The following is a 19,005-nucleotide window of genomic DNA, read 5'->3' as shown; positions in this document are numbered from 1 at the left end:
AAAAGAAATAAGACTTTCGGGAACGTTTCATCCAAAAAGCTTTACAACTGAAAGTTTATCTTGTGAAAAATCAGACGGAAATGTATAAATCATCTCTGATGCTGATCAAATTTATATATTTTATAGTGTCAAAAATGTCTTGATCACGTTGCAAACTTCTGACTGCAATTATCTACCCTCTGCAAAGGTTTACAAATTGACTGTAAATATCTAACAGAAACAGAAAAGAAAAATTCTTAAGAAAATGTTTTTTTTTTTTTTTTTTTTTTTTTTTTTTTTTTTTTTGTAAATAATAAAAGAGTTAATACTATTTTGCTACAAATCTCTTATACAAAAACTACCTGTTTTCCTAAGCTCCCTCCAGATGGCGCCAACTTACATTTGTGACATCAAAAACCAACTGAAGACCTTTATCAAAATGAATGTAGAGTAAATCGCCAACAGGGGGCGCCAAGGCTCAACTTCACAAGAGGTGGCGCACCAGCGGAACTTCAACGACAGATGGCGCCACGAAATAAATGTTTGACCTAATTCTCTAGTAAACCGCAATCAAGTTCTATTTCAATTTGCTTTTTTTTGGGGGTTAATTAGGGGGTCAGCTTAGTTCAAACTTTAACGCTCATTTTTCCTAGGTAGTCCAACCTCGAATCACGCAATTGTTGGGGGGTTAATTAGGGGGTCAGCTTAGTTCAAACTTTAACGCTTGTTTTTTCCTGGGCAACGTCCGTTTCTAACTAGTCTCTCAGTTTTAAAACTATCTGCATGAAACTTTCCCAAAAGTTTTCTTTCTATTGCAGGTAGTACATAAGTCGAGCAGGTTTGGACCACAATCGGAAAAAAAAATGAAAAAATATTATAACTTTGCTGTATTGGGACAGAAGAAAAAATACTTTTATTGCGTCACGCTGTGACGTCTCTGCACAATTTGACGATATGGTTTGACATTGGTTTGTTTTGATTTTTACTTGAATTTACCTAAAAAAGAAAAGGAGCAGGTGAAGCAGCGGGCGGGTGCGAATTCAAAAAACCGGAGTTTCTGTCAAAACTTTTGCCAATTGATTTCGGTCGGGGATGTTTTGTGCTTACTGGTAATAGCCTGGCTAATTACTAGGCCTTAAAACAGTACAGTAATTAGTTAGTTAAAACAACGACACCGTCGAGATAGTCACATTGCCGAACCAGGCGGACAAGAAATGACAAGAAATGCATAGGAATACGGCATGTGACATGTGCATAAACACCGTACTGGGCCAGGCCACTGAGATCTAAAAATAACGCGCTAAGCCTTCGGTGGAGGTGTTTCAAAGCGAAAACATAAAATTACAGAGAACCAGGGTATATTGAATATGTGGCAGCATAAATATATAAATTATCAACGAAGGTCTGGTATGACTGTTTATCCAAACCACCGAAATTCTGTCATTCTTTTTTTATAATTTGTCGCTCGATGACTTCTAAGCTATCATCCATAACTGCTGGGTATAAATACTTCGACTATGGGCTAATGTTAGTAAACCTTATTTTTGTTCTCTTGCTGGCTCTGCGCTCTTTACGGCTCTCTTCGAACTGCACGCTCTTCAGGCGCTTGCGTTGTTTGAATCTGTATTTTTATTTCCATTTCGAATTCGAATTGGGCGCCTCTCCACTTGAGTTCTCCGCCTAGTTGAATCAGTCGAGTTGGATACATCCGTCGGCTGGCAACCGTCTGCTGCTAGATTGACGCTCCGCGCGTATCTGCGGATCTATACTAAATTGTTTTTTTCTCGGCTAGTCAGTTTTCTTATATTTAAATAATCGTGTCGGAACTTACTCAACTGTAACTTAACAAACGGCAATATCCAGAGGAAACAGCAGGATCGCAAAAGCTCTACAGCAATTGTTTTGAGATAGAGAGACAAGTCCAACAACAGAAAACGCATATCTCAAGCCCTTATAGCGCGTTCGCATAACACACAAAAAAAATAGGTGGTGAAGCAACAGAAAAACAAAATAATACAAAAATACGTCAAGAAAATTAAAAAGCGCAGATAAATTTCAATGCACTCAAACGAAGAAAGTATCTGCTGTTTATTTATATTGTACGAGTGAGTGGTGGGTACAAACAGCTGTTGGGGAAACAAAAGTATCAACCGCTTTAAAATTTTCACTCTGGCTTCATTCTTTCAACTCGTTGCTCTAAAATACCGACAATTTTGTATACATTCAGTTGGCTTAAGGTGAGTCAATTTGCTTTATAGCACAAGTGTTTATTAAGTGATTATAACAAAAGATACGTTTTTCTTAGCAAACCATTGTTTGTCAACGCAGACTGATAACGTAGAGTTGGGCAACGCACTTTAAAAATTCCAGCAAAAGTTCAATGCTTTCCAGCTTGAACCAAAACAAGATAGACTTTGAAAGTACGACAGACAGCTTTTTTTTGTTTCCATAAATTAGATGAGCCGATAATTTATGCACCAGGTACTGATCCAAAAATATAAATTTGTTTCCTATGTCTCTCAACTTATTTTAAGCCAGATGCAAACAAAATGTCGAGTTCAAGTTTTGCATTTCTAGAAATCTATACCCAAACAAACTACACTTAAAAAAAATGTTGACTCCTTATGTGGGACCATATTCAAAATCAAATCAAAAAGAATTAAAGGTACATATTCGCAAAGCATTCATATAACATTAATGCAACAGCTCCGCAGCAACAAAGGAAAGGTCTGGGGAAAAATCAATAAAAACGAAAGACCAGTAGGCCCAATGCTTTTTCTCCCTCTTCTGCAACACAGTCCGCAAATAAGGGAATCCAGTAGAAAATCGGACAACTCTTTTTGCGATTCAAACTCGTCTGTAGCTAAAATTCAAAAAGGACAAGTTTGGGCCAAGTTAATAATTTTCTTCATCAATTTGGTGCAGAAAAAGTGTTTTCAAAGCTTGAGCTAACTACAGCTGGTATTATTCCTAAGTATTCTCTTTCCCAACTACTCATTTTATTGTTGTTCTATGACAGTCATTGCCTTCAAGCGTATACGGAAACCAACAGCAAATTCAGCAGGGCAGGTTTAAATATTCAAGTCGTCAAAGAAAACAAATCATCGCAATAGTTAAAGAGAAAAGATGACCTGCGCATGCCCAATCATCTTCTCAACTCCCTTTTAATCTACAGTTTGTTTAAACCAAAATTCAAGCTCCCATTTAACCGATGTCTGTTGTTACTCTTATATTTGTTGTCACTAGTCTAATTTTATTGCTTCATTTTTGACAACGAACTGTGTCGCTTGTATGTATATCGTGAATTTGGTTGCATTATACGCAGACAGCTTCTCTGTCGAAGCGATTCTCGCTCAAGCACGCTAACGCGCCAAGTGAAAAGCGACGTCCAAACTAGTTTCTCTTTTAAAGAACTGCAATTTCACTGGTAGCATTAAGATTATTGAACTGGTTGTAGAACAAACATATTTGCTTCAAATGTCAAATCGGAACTAAATGTGTAGCACAATAAGTATATTCGGGTCAATTGTGACACACACTTGTGCAACTTTAACTGAAGGGTATTCATAGTACCCTGATTTAAATGGTTCCCTTCTACATCTGAAAAGGAAAAATAACTTTAAACAGTTTCATGTTGAAAAGTTTTAGACAAGGAAGTTTTTAGAGGAAGTATTACAATGTCAATAAAGTGTTTTCAGTTTCTATCGCAGCTGCCCGACATGGACCAAAAATAAAAAAACAAAAATTTAATTTTACACTTTGCTTGCCCAATTAGAGAACGCCAGTATGTTTGACGTTCTTTGTCGTTGATATGGTGTTCAGTGTTTGCCTCCCATTGTTTACTCGCCAAAGCGCCCTTTGCCATTCTTCAGCTCTAAGTGCAATGAACTTGGCAATTAATCAGGGAATGAAGTGAAAAGTGTTTAACCTTTTTCAAGTTGTAAATAATATTGTCTACCACAGAAAATTAAAACAAGTCGAGGTATATTTTTATACCCTTGCAGAGGGTATTATAATTCGAGTCAGAAGTTTGCAACACAGTGAAGAAGACATTTCCGACCCTATAAAGTATATACATTCTTTATTCTTTTGAATTATGCTTTTAAATTTATTAAATTCGGACGAATCGAAGATCAAATAATTGAGCTAAAAACCGTCATAGCTTCAATGTTTTTAAATCTAAATTTATATGTTTTAAAGAGCATTTAATTTTGGCAATAGCTGCAAGGGTATATAAACTTCGACCTGCCAAAGTTTGCTTCCTTCCTTGTTTTATCGTTGACATACTTATTAAAAGCAATGAGTTTGCGAAAGAGGCGGACGGAGGATGCCGCGCGATCAAGGATCTGGAAGGAAAAAAACAAACAAAAACAAACCTACTCACCTGTCTCTTTCTAACAGCTGTTAGTTGTGGCCGAAGCTTTTCGCTCTCTCGGTAATAGCTTCATCATCATCGCCTCGATTTTCAGCTTCGTCTTCTTTTTCTTGCCGTTGCTTTTGTTTTTGTTTTTGCCTTTTGCTGCCTCACTGGCTGTTGTTCTTGCTGCTCTTGCTAAACGATGCTCTGGGGCTTGTGTTTTGTTTTTTCGGCTTTATTTATTTTATCGCCTGCCGCATTCGAAAAATAACTTAACCAGCAGTCACCACTTTGTTGTGGCACTCGCACACTGTTGGGATAGGCTTGGCTTTTTAGCTTTGGTTTTGGTTTCCGACAATTACTTGCTTAAATTACACAAAAAATACTTAATATCACACACCAAATAACAGTAATTCTTAAATTTAAACTTGAGAACGAACCCGAACTTAACCAAAAACACGGAACGCGGAACGACCAAACCAACGAACTTGACTTGTTTCATAGAGTAAGAAACTTTATAGACGCGCCATTTGCTCTGCCGCCTCTCTTGATGCCGCTCTGCCAGTGATGCCACATGGATACAAAGAGAAGACAATTTCAGTTTCTCACGGCTCGATCTGAACTTGTAATTTGGCCCCGCAGTGAGTTTCTGCAGCTGAACTGGTCGCTCTCATTGTTAAGGGCTGGTGCGAGCAGTGCAGTTGCAAATTCACCGCGGGACCGAATTGCAAGCTCGAACCAAAAGCTGATTAGTGGGGTGGGAAATTAAATTTAACTTCGAACATTGCTCTCAGTAGAGCTTGGGCAGAGGTTCGGGCAGAGCAAATGGTGTCTCTAAATATTTCTTACTCTATGTCTAAGCTTGTTTTGCTTAGAAAAATGCTAGCTTAAGAAGAAAGAGCCATTTAGCCCTACGGCAAGCCAAAGTTTTTACGCCCTGGCAGCTGTAAAAAAATTATGTATTTTATAAATCAGTACAAACATTTATAAAAAAATATATAAATAATTTAATACTATGACCATCGTCATTAAGGGCAATAAAATTCGATAAGGCTACGATATCGGCAGTCTTAAGACTTGCACATTATATTTTGGAAATATGAAGGACGTATGTACGATCCTTCAAAGAGTCATGTTATTCAAAAGAAAATTTTTTTGACTTATCTTATCTCTCAGTTAAGCTTGTACCTGAAAAGTGAATTTTGTCATTAAAAGTCGAATGGTTATATATTAGTTGTAAAATGCAACATAGGTTAGCTAAATTGGTTAGCCACAACTCAAGATACTTAAATAGACACCAATATACAAACAAAATTATTTGTCAAAAGAAACACTATACTTTTTAAGGACCCATACTCACGTCTGACAGTGTTCTCAGCATTTGTGTGTTCAAGAGTGGAATATGCTTCCTTTATTTGGAACCCCTCAGGCGTTGTTCATATCAATAGAATTGAGAGACTGCAGAAAAAATACCTAAAATTTGCACTTCAGCCGTTAAACTTTTCGGAACCTTTGCCAGCTTACTCTAGCCAATGTTGCCTACTGCATACCTGCAGTGTAGTAGATCGGCGTTCGATAGCGAGCTTGCTCTTTATCAATGATGTTATAATTGGTAATATAGATAGTCCACTCATATTAAGCTCAATTAAATTCAATATCCCTGCCAGGAGTCTCCGGACCGTCATCCCATATTTTGAAAGTGCTGCGAGGACTAACTATGCGGGGAATGAGCCAATCTTAAGAACTTTAAGACTTTTTAACTCCTTGCCGCTAAGTATTCGATTGGTTTGGGAATCCAAGAAGGATGTGCTTAGGCAATTACTTAGGGAATAGTTTTTTAATTAATACTTAGTTTTAAATTTAAGTTAGCTGATAGCCAGATAAGGATTTATCCATTGGTGAATAAATAAATAAATAAAATTAATGTGAAATTTTGTTAACAACACGGAATTCTATTTGACAAAGCAGTTCCCTGACCATTAGTTCGCAGTCAGCATGAAACTAGAAATTCGACTGCTTCGACATCACATATATCAAGCGAAATCTAATGGAGTTACTCAACATTAATCGTTGACTTTCTTAACGGCACTTTTTGTGCTATATGTCACGAAAGAGAAACACAAAATTACTGACTATGCAAATGGCTCATTAAGTGGCAAAACAGAAAAGTCAGAGAGTTTTAAATGCACCCACGTTTCTGATGTGTGTGAATTATGTTAATTGGAAAATATTTATGGCATAATTGCCTAGCGATAGCTGTCGTTCATTAAATAACCGTTTAGACAACACATTCTGCGGTGAAATGAAAGTGAAATTCAGATAAAATCTAAAAATCGAAATCTAAAATAATTATGCAGATCTACAACAAAGATATCAAAATCAAGACGGAAAAAAGTAAAATATAAGAAATAGGAAGTAAATAAGAAATGGAAACTGTTAAAAGTTCTAACGATCAAATAATTGACTGGTTCCAGCAGCCATTAATGCAAACATCCACAATACTAATATTGCTTCAGGAATTACTATAAAAACTGCTGTAAAACAGCTACCGATAGAAACTTTTAAATAATCCGTATGAAGCAAATGTGCCTAGTCGGACAGGTCTTTATCGAAAAAGTAAATAAGAGTGATTAAGTTTGAGTTTTGTGACATACAACTTAAACAACGAAATTATGTCGATTTTTCAATTATTATTTAATACATTTTAGAAAATATATTATAAAAGCTATAGCTGTCTGTGTTTTTAGCAAGGGCAAAAAAAAATATTTAGAGTAGTCAACTGACGAGAGTGTTAGCAAGTGCGTCCCCAAAGACCTTTGTGTAACGAAGTCTGTCATTGCGACCAGAGTCTCATGCTGAAGTCAGTTATCCCCGCATTTACACAGCTATGGCCAGTTTAGACTTGTTTCAATAAACTGAAATCTAACGCTTGTAGAGTGGAAAGTATCGGGAGAATTCGCTTTTATTTGTCCCATTGAGTGGTTAATTACTTTCAACGCCTTCGGAGCTATCAATAACATATTCAAGTGCCCAATAAGAACTTTTGTTGTGTTTTTTTCTACAACACATTAAATCAAAAGCTTTTAAGGTTAAAATAAATATTCTGTGATTAAAATCCACATGTCATATTAACAACTAGTCTAGCTTACCCCCAGCCTCATAAACCATTAATATTGTGTGATTAAGAGTACCAAATATTATAAAACGTTTAGCTTATCTCCAGTCTCATTAATCATTAATGTTTGCGATGGCTTTTGTTTCGCATCCCCAAAAGAAGCAAGTGATAAGAGTCCATAGAGGGCAATCGAAATTGGATTAGCAGAGGTGTAATTGAATCTTTTTAATATAATATTATCAATGTTATTTTCTCAGGCTGTCCCATTACAGTCCTTCATAATTTGAAATTATAAATTAGTTCGGATGGGTTTTTTAATTATCTCAAAGTGAACTCCAAATTTATTTTTCATTTTCTACACAAGACATGGAAAATAGAGACTCCCCAGTCGAAACTTTTAAGACATGACTCACAATTACCAGTAGACGGTCCCAGTCACAAATAGACACGAGTCGCACTCCAGGAGTGCGTCACTTCTGGCGCCCCTTCTCCTTCCTTCCCCGGACAAGGCGCTGCTGGAGATGCATTTGCATGCAAAGGCAATCGGTAATATCTTTCTCAGGGCCGATGTCTTTGAACTAACGACTACCCAGGGCGGCGTTAATTAAGTCGACAAATGCCTGCGCGGAGTCGGAGAACTACTATACACTGGCGCTCTACCCCCAGAAATCTTTTGAGTCTGCGTTTCAAAGTGGAATGCGATCGACGAGCCCCTTCTGCCTTCTGGTCTTAAAAAAATTTCATTTTATTTTTTTCTGTTTCCGAGAATGTGAATCTCATTGGCCAAGCAGAATAAATAAAAAAAATAAAAGAAGAATTAAATTATTTTTCCGCATTAGAGATTGTCAAATGACAAATGAAATCTTTAAACGAAAAATAGGTGTAATAAGAGGCTGACAAACAGTAGGTCGACGCATAGGAAAAGGAATAAAAAGATCAAGGCAGAAGCCCCGACAAGACATTAATATCGTTACAAATGTCACCCGACAAAAATTAAATCTTCCCACTAATTGGATACAAATGCGACTTGTCTAATGTTAGCCGAGATCAGACAGGGTAGGGGCAGAAACCAAATGAGGCTTCCTTCTATCGATGATTAAAAAGCTCGACGTACTATAAAAATCGATATTGTTTAGCAATCTCGGCACGCAAATTGCAAATCGCCAGCACGTTGCCATGGCCTAAACGAGGGAGACACAAGGAAGTGTGGTGGCTAGTGGTTGGGGGTGCAGTCTGTATGGGTTCTGCAAACTAATTAGCAAGTGCCAAACATTCTGCTGTCGGTGATACACCTGAATATCCAGTAAGCTGTTGTTGGCTATCAAGTGCTTGCACCAAGTGCGAGCTCATGAAAAGCCCTACATCAAAAGACAAGTTCAGATTCTAAGTTCAGACTGTTCTCATTCCGTGGTATCATTCTTTTGGGGGATTGATTTTTTTTTTTGTAAACAGCTAAAAATGTTTGCAAGCTATTGCGTATTAAGAAAATTTTGTACTCTTCTAAAAAACATTTAAAGGGGTTAGTTTTCTCTAAAAGCGCCCGTTTAAAAATTGCAAAATCGACCCAAACAACTAAATCCGTCTAAATAATTATACTCAAACAGTGCCAACAGGCAAATAGCGGAAATCACGTTTTTACACTGCTGACGTTCGAGTGGCTAATGAATGGGTGCTTCGGGTAGGGGTTGGCGTGGGCTTGAAAAAAGCTGATCCAAGTCGGATTCCGACTAACAGCGAAGGGGAAAGATAAGTTGGGGCTGGTTGTGAGTGGACAGCACTCGGGAGGTGTGTAAAGATTTATGACGTCGTTGCCAGCGCTGGCTTACACATGTTCTGGCCTCCCCGACCACCTACGGGCGGACTCAGTGAAACGACAAACACTAGAAGAATAACAATCCGGTAGTACGCCGCAGTGGTATTTTTAGCTCTTTACACCGTTCACCGCCAACCCCGCGCTCGGAACGTGGCTGCGAAGAAGGCGACTCACAAGTAGCGGGTGTTAATATTTATATGGTCGTATCAACTGGGATACCTGCACTCTTACACCACTTCCAAGCAAATGCATTGACACTACGAGAGACTTTTTCAGCCTAGAGGTGCAAGGTTTTTATTGGCTTTATCGGCAAATCATAAAGCAACGTGCATCATAAATATTTACAAGTCTGCACTGCAATGTGGCGACGATTCCGACGAGTCCTTCTTGGCCAATGTCCAAGGTTCCGGAATGACAAAATCGTTTCGAGTCCAAGGCAAATTAATTAGCTAAAAACCTACAAATTAAGCTTGATATTTTTTCTCAAAGCTGTTTTCATCAACCCAACTAATTTTCGAATGTCCTTGCTTTGAGTTTAAAATAGCACACCCACCAACCGCTTTCCCCTTGAACATCATCCAATTATGACCATTTACGACCACTACTCAGAGAACATAATGATGAGATGAAAATGGCACAACTATAGTAAAGCTCTGATGAATGGTTGAAAGATAATTTGCAGAGAGAGTGATATTAAAATGCACTTACCAAATAAAGACGAGCATTATATATTGGGCAGTCGGCCAATAGCCCCCAAAGCTCATCTTTCATGGGCAAAAACAATTGAAAACAAAAGTGAAGAAATTCAGAAACTTAATGGCTACCAGTTCTCAACAGCTGGCAAGTAATTATACCCTTTACATGCTCCAGTCAATAATATGAGGAAATCCTATCGAAGGAATAGGAAACAGCAACAAGAAGGAGGAATGGAGGGGCTGCCTTTGCTTGTTGCACTCCGTCAATCCAAATTACGTCCATGCATATTAGAAAACGTAATGTCTACAATGTAGGCTTCTCATTTTCCCATCATACTATCAGTAGTATAAAACAAGGAAGCTGTTCCAACCACTGTGATAAAGCAATTTCTTGGCTCGTGAACATAAGTATCATAAATCGTTGCATGCTAGATAACTTACTTTTCTAAAAGCAGTGAGTATTAAAAACATTTAGGAAATACATGGATAAGTAAGGTGCATTCATTCGAACTGGCTAAAATGCTTTTGCAATTATTATTTAGCTTTTGCATTGTACACCCTTCTGTTTTATTTATGGCATAATAGCAGTATTTGTGTTTTTTTAAATAGGTCTTGCTTATTATACACTGCAATACAATAACTTGTTAACCATCGGGCAAAACATATAAGGACATAATATACGTTTATTTTACTAACGCCTCTGCCTCTTTTTTTCCCGCTTTGTTCTCGCAATAAAATTAAAAAATATCTTCAACAAAAATACTGAACTGTGTTAACTTCGGCGTAGACAAATTAATTCCAAGTTTTTTCCCATGTCTTATCATTGGCGTGGTTTCTTTTCCTTATTTTATATGCAGAGCCAATCCACGCACACATATTTTGATAAAACAAGACACTCTATTGTATTTGCAGACAATAAAATGCTGGTAACAAGATTGTCATTTGAGGCACGTTTTTGCAAATCACGTATAAAACAAACACAAAAATATCAGAATAAATAGTAAAATTTTATTTTTAGCTTTGTTTTAATCTACTGACAGTTTCCTCTTCCTTTTTCTACCTTTGCGTCTTTTATTTGTTTCTTGCTCTTTTGTGTTTATGTATATATGTACACCAATTCTACTTCTTCATACACATATACATTTTTGGTGAATACTCTTCGCACACGTTTAAAGAAAAGGTTTGATAAAAATTAAATAAAATCATTTAAATTTCAAAATGCCTAAGTGGTATCATTAAAATGACAATTGATTAAAATTAAACTACTTCTTCAAAACTGGAAGAGAACGAAAAAAGTCACTTTTGGCTTTCCGTGAATAAAAGTTAAGACAAAAGTTAAAGTTGTTTAAGACTCAAAAAAAAAATATATATATAGTGTACACAAATAAACAAAGGCAAATCGTTTCATTGCCCGCTGGCTATTCGCCAAAATGAATAAATGCGGATTTTAAAAATAAACAGAAAGAAGTGCAATAGCCGCCACATGCGCCAAACAAGTTGTTGTAAGTAAACAAATACCTATGCACAAGAACAATCGAAGAACATTCTCTGGGGCTCCCATAATATTATTTTATTAATTTTTGTCGAATTCAGTATCAAGAATTTCAACATCGTACAATGACAACAAATGATTTTGCTGTTCCGGTTATACGACTAGCATTAGTATTATTTATAAAAAAAAATCTATACTTCTTATAATTCATGTTTTAGTATTATCAAGCTTGGCAGAAGGACAAATTCTTCGAGTCCACAAGTCGTGTCGGCTGTTGATTATGACCGGAAATGCTTTGTATATCTACTTATGTATATACTTTTGCACGGTTAACCTATACCCTTATTATTAATTTTAAAATAGATTTTTTTCTGCCAACATTAATTTCTGGGTATAATATGAAAACAAACATGGCATTTTCAGAGTTTTTTTAAATTTGGTTGCTGCTTTAAAAAATGCGTACTTCGAGTAGTATACATAAATAAGTACTTATGTATGTTTATGCTGTTAGCGGCCACATTTTTGATTGTTTTTATATGCAACTGTTTAGAAAAAGAAATTTATATATGACATAAGGGCCTGAAAAACCGGTTTTAGTACATAGGAAACTTGTATTATTTCTCATTAGCACAGATTTTAAAGTAGGCAGCAGAAAATGCATGTTGAAATCAACGATCGGACTTCTTCACTTTGTTGCCAAACTCAAATGAGTAAATATGCAAATTTGTATGGTTCTTATAGTCCCAAAATTCGAGTAATAATGTAGTATGTAGTTATCGGTCAGGTATCAACTTCAGTGAAAGACTGTCCGCATGCAAATTGTCAGTTATGCCTTGAACGCGGAGGCAGAAAAAGGCGGTTGCCGTCCAAACCAGATCCCGAACCACTTTTCAAAGTCAGAACAACTTTACACACCCACGCTTCATCCCATGGTATTGGTTTTTTGCGATGTACAGGGGTACATAAATGCATATTTTTTTGAGCCCAAAAATTGTTGTATAAATAAAATTAATATTTATTTCTTTGTTTTCATATTGCTTTGCTCGCCTTAAGAAAAACTGCGCGTTACTGATAAAGCGCATATCGGGTGGGGCAACCTGGGACAGAAGGCGGCTAGTTCTGGCTTTGAGTATGGCAGCTTATCGCCTGATAACCACAGACCTCCAATAATTTTAATAAACTCTTTTGTCGTTTTCGTTTCAGTAGCGAAAACACACTTGCTCAGAGGCAGATGCGTTATTCTGATTAGAAACGAAAACAGCTGAAAACCAACCGCAGTATGTATTTACGGGAAATGCTCTTACTGGCCTGTCTGGTGCTACTGTTCGGGGGACTCCCACAATTCACTTCCCCTACAACGACCACCACCCTAGTGGCCGCCATGTCCATCGCCAATCAGGACTTGGAGCGCTTCTTTAGACCAGGAAACGGCACGCACACTTTCTCCGGAATGGAGGACCGAATTGCAGTGGACGTCTATAACTACGCCTTCCTCAACTGGTCGTACTTAGATGGTAGTACACTGTGCAACATGGACTTTGCTCAGGAGCAGGCTCGCTACGGTGAGGGCAAGGTGTTGAACGTCACGGGGCGTCTGGTCCACATCAGCGCCACGGAAAACGTCAGTGACGACTACGCCTGCACACCATACATCCGCGGAACTTTGGGAACCCCAACGCCAGACAAGGGTGTGACCTGGATAGCCTTGGTCCGCCGTGGACGCTGCACCTTTGAGGAAAAAGTTAAGCATGTTTACCAGCAGAACGCCGCCGGTGTCATTATCTACAATGACAAGCAGGTGATGCAGCTGGAGAAGATGCAGATTAAGGGCAAGACAAGTGAGATGGAGCGCTGACACTAAGCTTCGCAGCTAATAATAGTGAATTTGTATTCGTCTAGGAAGCATCGCCGCAGTGATAACTTATCAGAACATTGGACAGGACCTAGTGGACAGTGTGGACAGGGGCAACAATGTCACCATCTCTATTATCGAGGGACGACGAGGAGTACGCACCGTCAGCAGCTTAAACCGGTGAGTTTTATCAGCTATTGGCAGTTGAAAAAGAAGAGACAAAAAAGGTAACAAAACTCCTTAGCATGGAGACGCCGGGGTTTGAACCCGGGACTTCTCACATGCGAAGCGAGCGCTCTACCACTGAGCTACGTCCCCTTAGAATCCTAGAAACTTTCGAGTATTTATTCAATTTGGATAATGTAATTTATAATAATATATTTAAAATTTAAGAGATCGAACAATAACCGAAATCTACAAACACTTTAAACTCAATATTTCGTTCTGTTTTTAGTTTAATGGTTCTTTTAGCGGAATACTGCAAAGTGCGTTTTGATATCACTTGCAGCTCTGGTTTTTAATTGCAACAGTAGTTTTTCAACTAAACCCTCAAAAAAAAAAAAAAAAAATACAATTACGCACTTTGTTGGAGACGCCGGGGTTTGAACCCGGGACTTCTCACATGCGAAGCGAGCGCTCTACCACTGAGCTACGTCCCCATGTGCTATGCTTGTGGCCAACTGACAGTTACAAGCTGAGGCAACATTTGTCTAATGACTGAATACTGCTTTACCATCATGACGTCGGCAAGGCAGATTAATATATATTTTGTTTCATCGAATGTTAAACACTCTTATTTAATTTTAGATAACTACCCTTTCAGCGGAAGTTTATTCCGCGTTTTTCAAAATGCAATGCTAAAGAAAGAAAACTTTTTGGAAAAGTTTCAACTGAAAAGATTTAAAACGGCCTAGTTTGTTTGGAAACAGAATCTTTCTTTTTAGTAAGCCAGAAGTGTAATTGGGTTTAACTCGTTAAGTCAAAATTATACAGTATTCAGTGCTTACATTTTTCTTGCTGTATTTCATTTTTCCAATTTAATAAAATGAAACTAGTTCGGAATAGTTATTAAACAGCATAAACAAAAAAAGAAAATAAGAGAAAAGAGAACTCTATACTTTTATGGAGACGCCGGGGTTTGAACCCGGGACTTCTCACATGCGAAGCGAGCGCTCTACCACTGAGCTACGTCCCCTTGCCGCATTGGCGCGACAATTTCCAAATACAGCCCCGGCATGTAATGTTCTGCTTTATCAACTACTAATAAGCAGTTCAATTTATTGCTCTTTGACGAAATGATGAGGTTGTTATATATTTTTCAGAACGTCAGTGCTGTTCGTCTCCATATCATTCATCGTTTTGATGATTATTTCCCTGGTTTGGCTTATCTTCTACTACATTCAGAGGTTCCGGTACATGCAGGCAAAGGATCAACAATCTGTGAGCTGCGCATCTTGTTAAACATATTCATAGACTAATCCATTATATTTTCCCATGTAGCGCAATCTGTGCTCGGTTACCAAAAAGGCCATCATGAAGATCCCAACGAAGACGGGGAAAATCAGCGACGAGAAGGATTTGGATAGCGACTGCTGCGCAATTTGCATCGAGGCCTATAAACCCACAGATACCATTCGGATATTGCCGTGCAAGTAATTGATCTGCTCTCCTATCTTTCAATAGGATAACTACTGAACAGCATATTTTTAGGCACGAATTTCATAAAAACTGCATCGATCCATGGCTCATCGAGCACCGAACCTGCCCCATGTGCAAGCTCGACGTGCTCAAGTTTTACGGATATGTGGTGGGTGACCAAATATATCAAACTCCCAGTCCGCAGCACACAGCTCCCATTGCCGCGGTGGCTGTAGCCCATCCTTCCATCGAGGAGGTGCCCGTAATTGTGGTGGCTTTGCCGATGGGGCCGCAACCCCTCCAGCAGCTACAGGCTAGCAACATCAGTAGTTTCGCTCCTCGCCACTATCTCCCTCGTAGTCGTAGTCCTAGCAGTAGTATCCAGCAACAGCTACAGCCGCTTGCGTACCAACACCACCCGCAGCAGGTGGTAGCGGAGCTTGCCAGACGTAACTCCGCTCCCGCCACAATGCCGCACGCTATTATTTGTACTGCCAGCCATCAGGTGACCGACGTTTAAAATATTTCCAAGCCACCCACGAATTAGACTTATTGTAACATTCAACTTACTGTGTACATATTTACTATCCCGCGAGCAGGTATTCAATAGTAAGCTGTAATAAGTTACAATTATTTGTAAGATCTGAAATCCTTTCAACCAGACCAATGTTCATCTTGCTTTGGCAAAGACTTTGCATCGAAAATTGTAGTAAACATATAACATTACAGGAAAGCAACCTACATGATCCAATTACAAGCAAAGTTCATTCTTCTGTCAGCTCCAGTCATTAATAATTTTAACTGAGTTAGGTATTTAAAACTTAAACTGTGAGATTTTGTACGTACTATATGTGAATTTTAGGTATTGCTTAGAAAAAAAAACTTGATTATTGATTAGAAGGATTAACTTTTTTCTTGGCCTGACATTACAAGTGCTGATGACGATTCAGAGTAACCTAAAGGCTTTTTGAACTATGATATATTCACTTATTTGTAAATAAGCCCATTTAAAAACTGTGTACTTACAAGTGCCGATGAGAAGACTTCAATTTTAGTTTTTACAAGAACCCCACGCACATTTATATGTATCTAAGCAACATTACAAAATACCGCTAGAAGTTCAACTTGAAAACGGATTTATGAATAAATTGCATTACGGTTTAAGGTAAATGTTTAAGTTCTATGTAAGGATTAGAATTGTCGATAAAAGTAGACGAAGGAAATTACTTGCGAGTACTACAATAACTATGCCTACCTTAAATAATATACCAATACAATTATAAACAATGACTATATCTTATAGCTGTAGAAGATGTAATGTTAAATGCAATAATTATAGCAAAATCAGCGACTGTTTTGCTGGTCAAAGGCATGCGAAGTCGAGATATCTGCCGATTAGACACATAAAGAGATTCAAACACCAATCGCACTCAGCGCATATTGTTTATTAACGTTTTCTGTAATATTGAAGGTGCCAAAGTATTGCTTTTAGTTGTTCACATTGAATAAATCAAAAAATATTTTATTTTAATTATTTCGTAATGCCTGCGTCATTTATTTGCATTAATTTATTTTTGGTGGCTTTACAGAATGGTTGACTACGTTTTAAAACATTTTGAAGCTGCTCTTATAAAACCTTTCAATGTTAAATCCTTATCATTTTTTAAGTTCTGAAATATGTTATCTGTTTGAAATACTCTAAAGTTTATCGAATAGCTAACTTGTGCCTATTGAAGATTTGTTTTGATTAAGATTGTTTTAGCTTCAATCTCAGAAAAAGACCATGCTGATCGGTTAAACTAATCGAAAAGACACAATATCTTTGCTAAACCCCTTTTACAAACTGTAGACTCAAACATTTTTAAGAACCAAAACAATAAAAATATTGAAATTTGAAAATGTATTTTAAAGTCGCCGCACCTTGCATTTAGAACTGCTTTCATCACCTTTTCCTTGGAGTCGAATCAGAGTGGAATTACTAGAAAGACCTATTTTGTTATAGTTTCTAGGCAGTGAGGAAAGTATTTTGGAGTACCAGCCAGATCCCCCGCAGGGTCTGACAAGTGTGGAAGCAGGAAACGTCTCTGCTGAGCCTGTAACTGAAACGGCTCAAACAAGACCTAGCGCCTTGGCGGAACTTATTCGAAGCCGCGACTTTGTAATCGATTTTCCGCGAGTATTTGTCCTCGACAGCGGCAGTGTTGTTGGAGCCCGCGAAATGCTGTTTCCAACCCGACTACCCGAACGCTCGCAGAGCTCCCTATCGCTGAGACAAGCCCGTGATTGGATGAGCCTAATGAGCAACAAGCTCGAGGAACAGCAGGGTTTGCGCCGAATGCGCAAAGATGAAATGCAGCAGGTATGAAACGACGAAATAAGAAATTACACTTCCACTTTCACCTCCACTCAATTTTTTTCTTTTTTCAGCAACTTCTTAGTGCGCGGGAGTCGGCCCGCCACTGCCGGTCGCGATCTGCGGATGGGCGCTACTCAACTGGATGCTTTGGTGGTCGCCAGCGCCAGCCCTCTGTGCAGGCATCTGGCCAAGTGCAGCACCACTTTCCCTTCGATGTCGCCCAGCTTCGGCGCACCAGCTCCTCGCAGGCCTTGCAGCAGTTGACGGACGCCGCCTACGCCCAGTCGCGTCAGAGGCAGCGGGAAGCCTTTGACTTCGCTAGAACGCGGCGTCGCTTCATAAGACGTGAGAGCGAGGAGATATCCTTGCGCTCGCTACCCAGGCGAGGAGTAGTACATCGGGAGAGGGATAGGGAGGCCGATGCAAGTGGACCCTGTGACCAAATAACCATTCAAGTGAATGGTCAAGGTGTCGATCTCAATGAGTGAAAAAGTTGCTTACGCTTATTTGCTGAAATAATTGTATAAAATATATTTTATCTATCTTAGAATCTGTTTAAAAAATGCTTAGCCGCCTTTGTGAGTAGTCATTTGAGGGATAGGGCATGCTAGACCTCTCTTTGCTCTTTGAACCTCATTCGGTTTACGCAAACCGAACTGAGGGCCCATTCCATGAAGGATATGCGCGTGCGCCTTGAGCATACAGTATAAACGCTAAACACGGCTTGATCCCAACAAACAGATACGTTGTTAAGGGCAGACAGCCAGGCAGCAGCAGAACCCACACACAGAAAAAAACAGCATTCGTAAAATCAAACATTGACTTCATAAAACTGCCACAACCTATTCAAAATAGGCAGTTGCTAAAAAATAGTAGTTTACCTTAAAAAAATATTTTATAAACAAAATGCGGGTTTTTAACTCACAACTAGAAAACCTTGTGATCTAAAAATTCGAAGATTGTCTATCTAAAAAGGTTACCTACAGTTTATAATTATAAAATTTAATTGTTATTTAACGACAAAAAAAAAGAAAATTTTTGTAAACAGTAACATTTTTAAATCCGAAGTTTGCAACGCAGTAATGTTTTACACATTTTTCAGTATGTAAACTTCGGCTAACCAAAGTTAGTTTCCCTTCTTGTCTTATGTTGACATTATATATATTTTTTTTCTGCGTGGATGAATCTGACAATGGACCGTAGATAAATCCCAACTCGGCAGCGCAGGGGAGATCCACATTTTGATCCCACCTAAGGCGCGCAGCAAAAGAAATAGAGCACAAGTTTTAAGGAAGCCCAGCGGTTGAAGTTGCCGCAGCCAAAGACAGCTAATAAGAATTCATCATCATGCCTCACCAGCGAGCAGCAGAGGAAGAACTCTTCAATGTGGAAGGGAAGCCAGCGTCGCCTGCACGCGCCGTAATTGCAACACAACAGGAGGGCCGCGGATGCCTGGACCAGGAGCCACAGCTTCGAAGCCTTTCGATGTTTATAAACTTAAAGTCCGTAATCACATTAGCCCTGGCCTTACTGCCCAAACTGTTGCGGCTTTATCACCTGACGGGGCTTCGCTTCTCGCAGTCCACTTCTCCTCTTCGACATATTTGCTCCTCTGGTTCCACGATCGCTATCGATGACAGCACGTACGAGTGTGGCTGCCCCGTCTCGAGATTGAAGGCACTGCCGCGTTGTGTTTTTTGTGAGCTCT

General features: G+C 38.7%; 1 protein-coding gene and 3 non-coding genes across 10 annotated transcripts; 1 reads left to right on the top strand and 3 right to left on the bottom strand.

The window, feature by feature from the left end:
- The first annotated feature begins 1,648 nt into the window (after positions 1-1,648).
- On the top strand, positions 1,649-17,883 carry LOC128256960 (E3 ubiquitin-protein ligase goliath). 7 transcript variants are annotated; one of them, XM_052987707.1, is made up of 9 exons: positions 1,649-2,216; positions 2,285-2,460; positions 12,655-13,289; positions 13,351-13,483; positions 14,626-14,743; positions 14,804-14,955; positions 15,014-15,110; positions 16,944-17,300; positions 17,369-17,883. In XM_052987707.1, the coding sequence occupies exons 3-9, from the start codon at positions 12,731-12,733 to the stop codon at positions 17,783-17,785; spliced, it is 1,833 nt and encodes a 610-aa protein (XP_052843667.1). In that variant the 5' UTR covers positions 1,649-2,216; positions 2,285-2,460; positions 12,655-12,730; the 3' UTR covers positions 17,786-17,883. The 7 variants fall into 7 exon arrangements, with proteins under 7 accessions (XP_052843667.1, XP_052843670.1, XP_052843669.1 ...); XM_052987710.1 differs by lacking the exon at positions 2,285-2,460 and having other exon boundaries at positions 1,649-2,084; XM_052987709.1 differs by lacking the exon at positions 2,285-2,460 and having other exon boundaries at positions 1,649-2,091; positions 12,658-13,289.
- On the bottom strand, positions 13,550-13,621 carry Trnaa-cgc (transfer RNA alanine (anticodon CGC)). The gene has a single exon. It is a non-coding gene; the product is annotated as a tRNA-Ala (tRNA).
- On the bottom strand, positions 13,891-13,962 carry Trnaa-cgc (transfer RNA alanine (anticodon CGC)). Its single transcript has one exon. It is a non-coding gene; the product is annotated as a tRNA-Ala (tRNA).
- On the bottom strand, positions 14,427-14,498 carry Trnaa-cgc (transfer RNA alanine (anticodon CGC)). The gene has a single exon. It is a non-coding gene; the product is annotated as a tRNA-Ala (tRNA).
- Positions 17,884-19,005: the final 1,122 nt, after the last annotated feature.

This window comes from Drosophila gunungcola, assembly GCF_025200985.1.
Source record: "Drosophila gunungcola strain Sukarami chromosome 2R unlocalized genomic scaffold, Dgunungcola_SK_2 000079F, whole genome shotgun sequence".
Taxonomy (NCBI): domain Eukaryota; kingdom Metazoa; phylum Arthropoda; class Insecta; order Diptera; family Drosophilidae; genus Drosophila; species Drosophila gunungcola.
The sequence above is the reverse complement of the archived record's forward strand: the minus strand, read 5'-3'. Positions and strand labels throughout refer to the sequence as shown.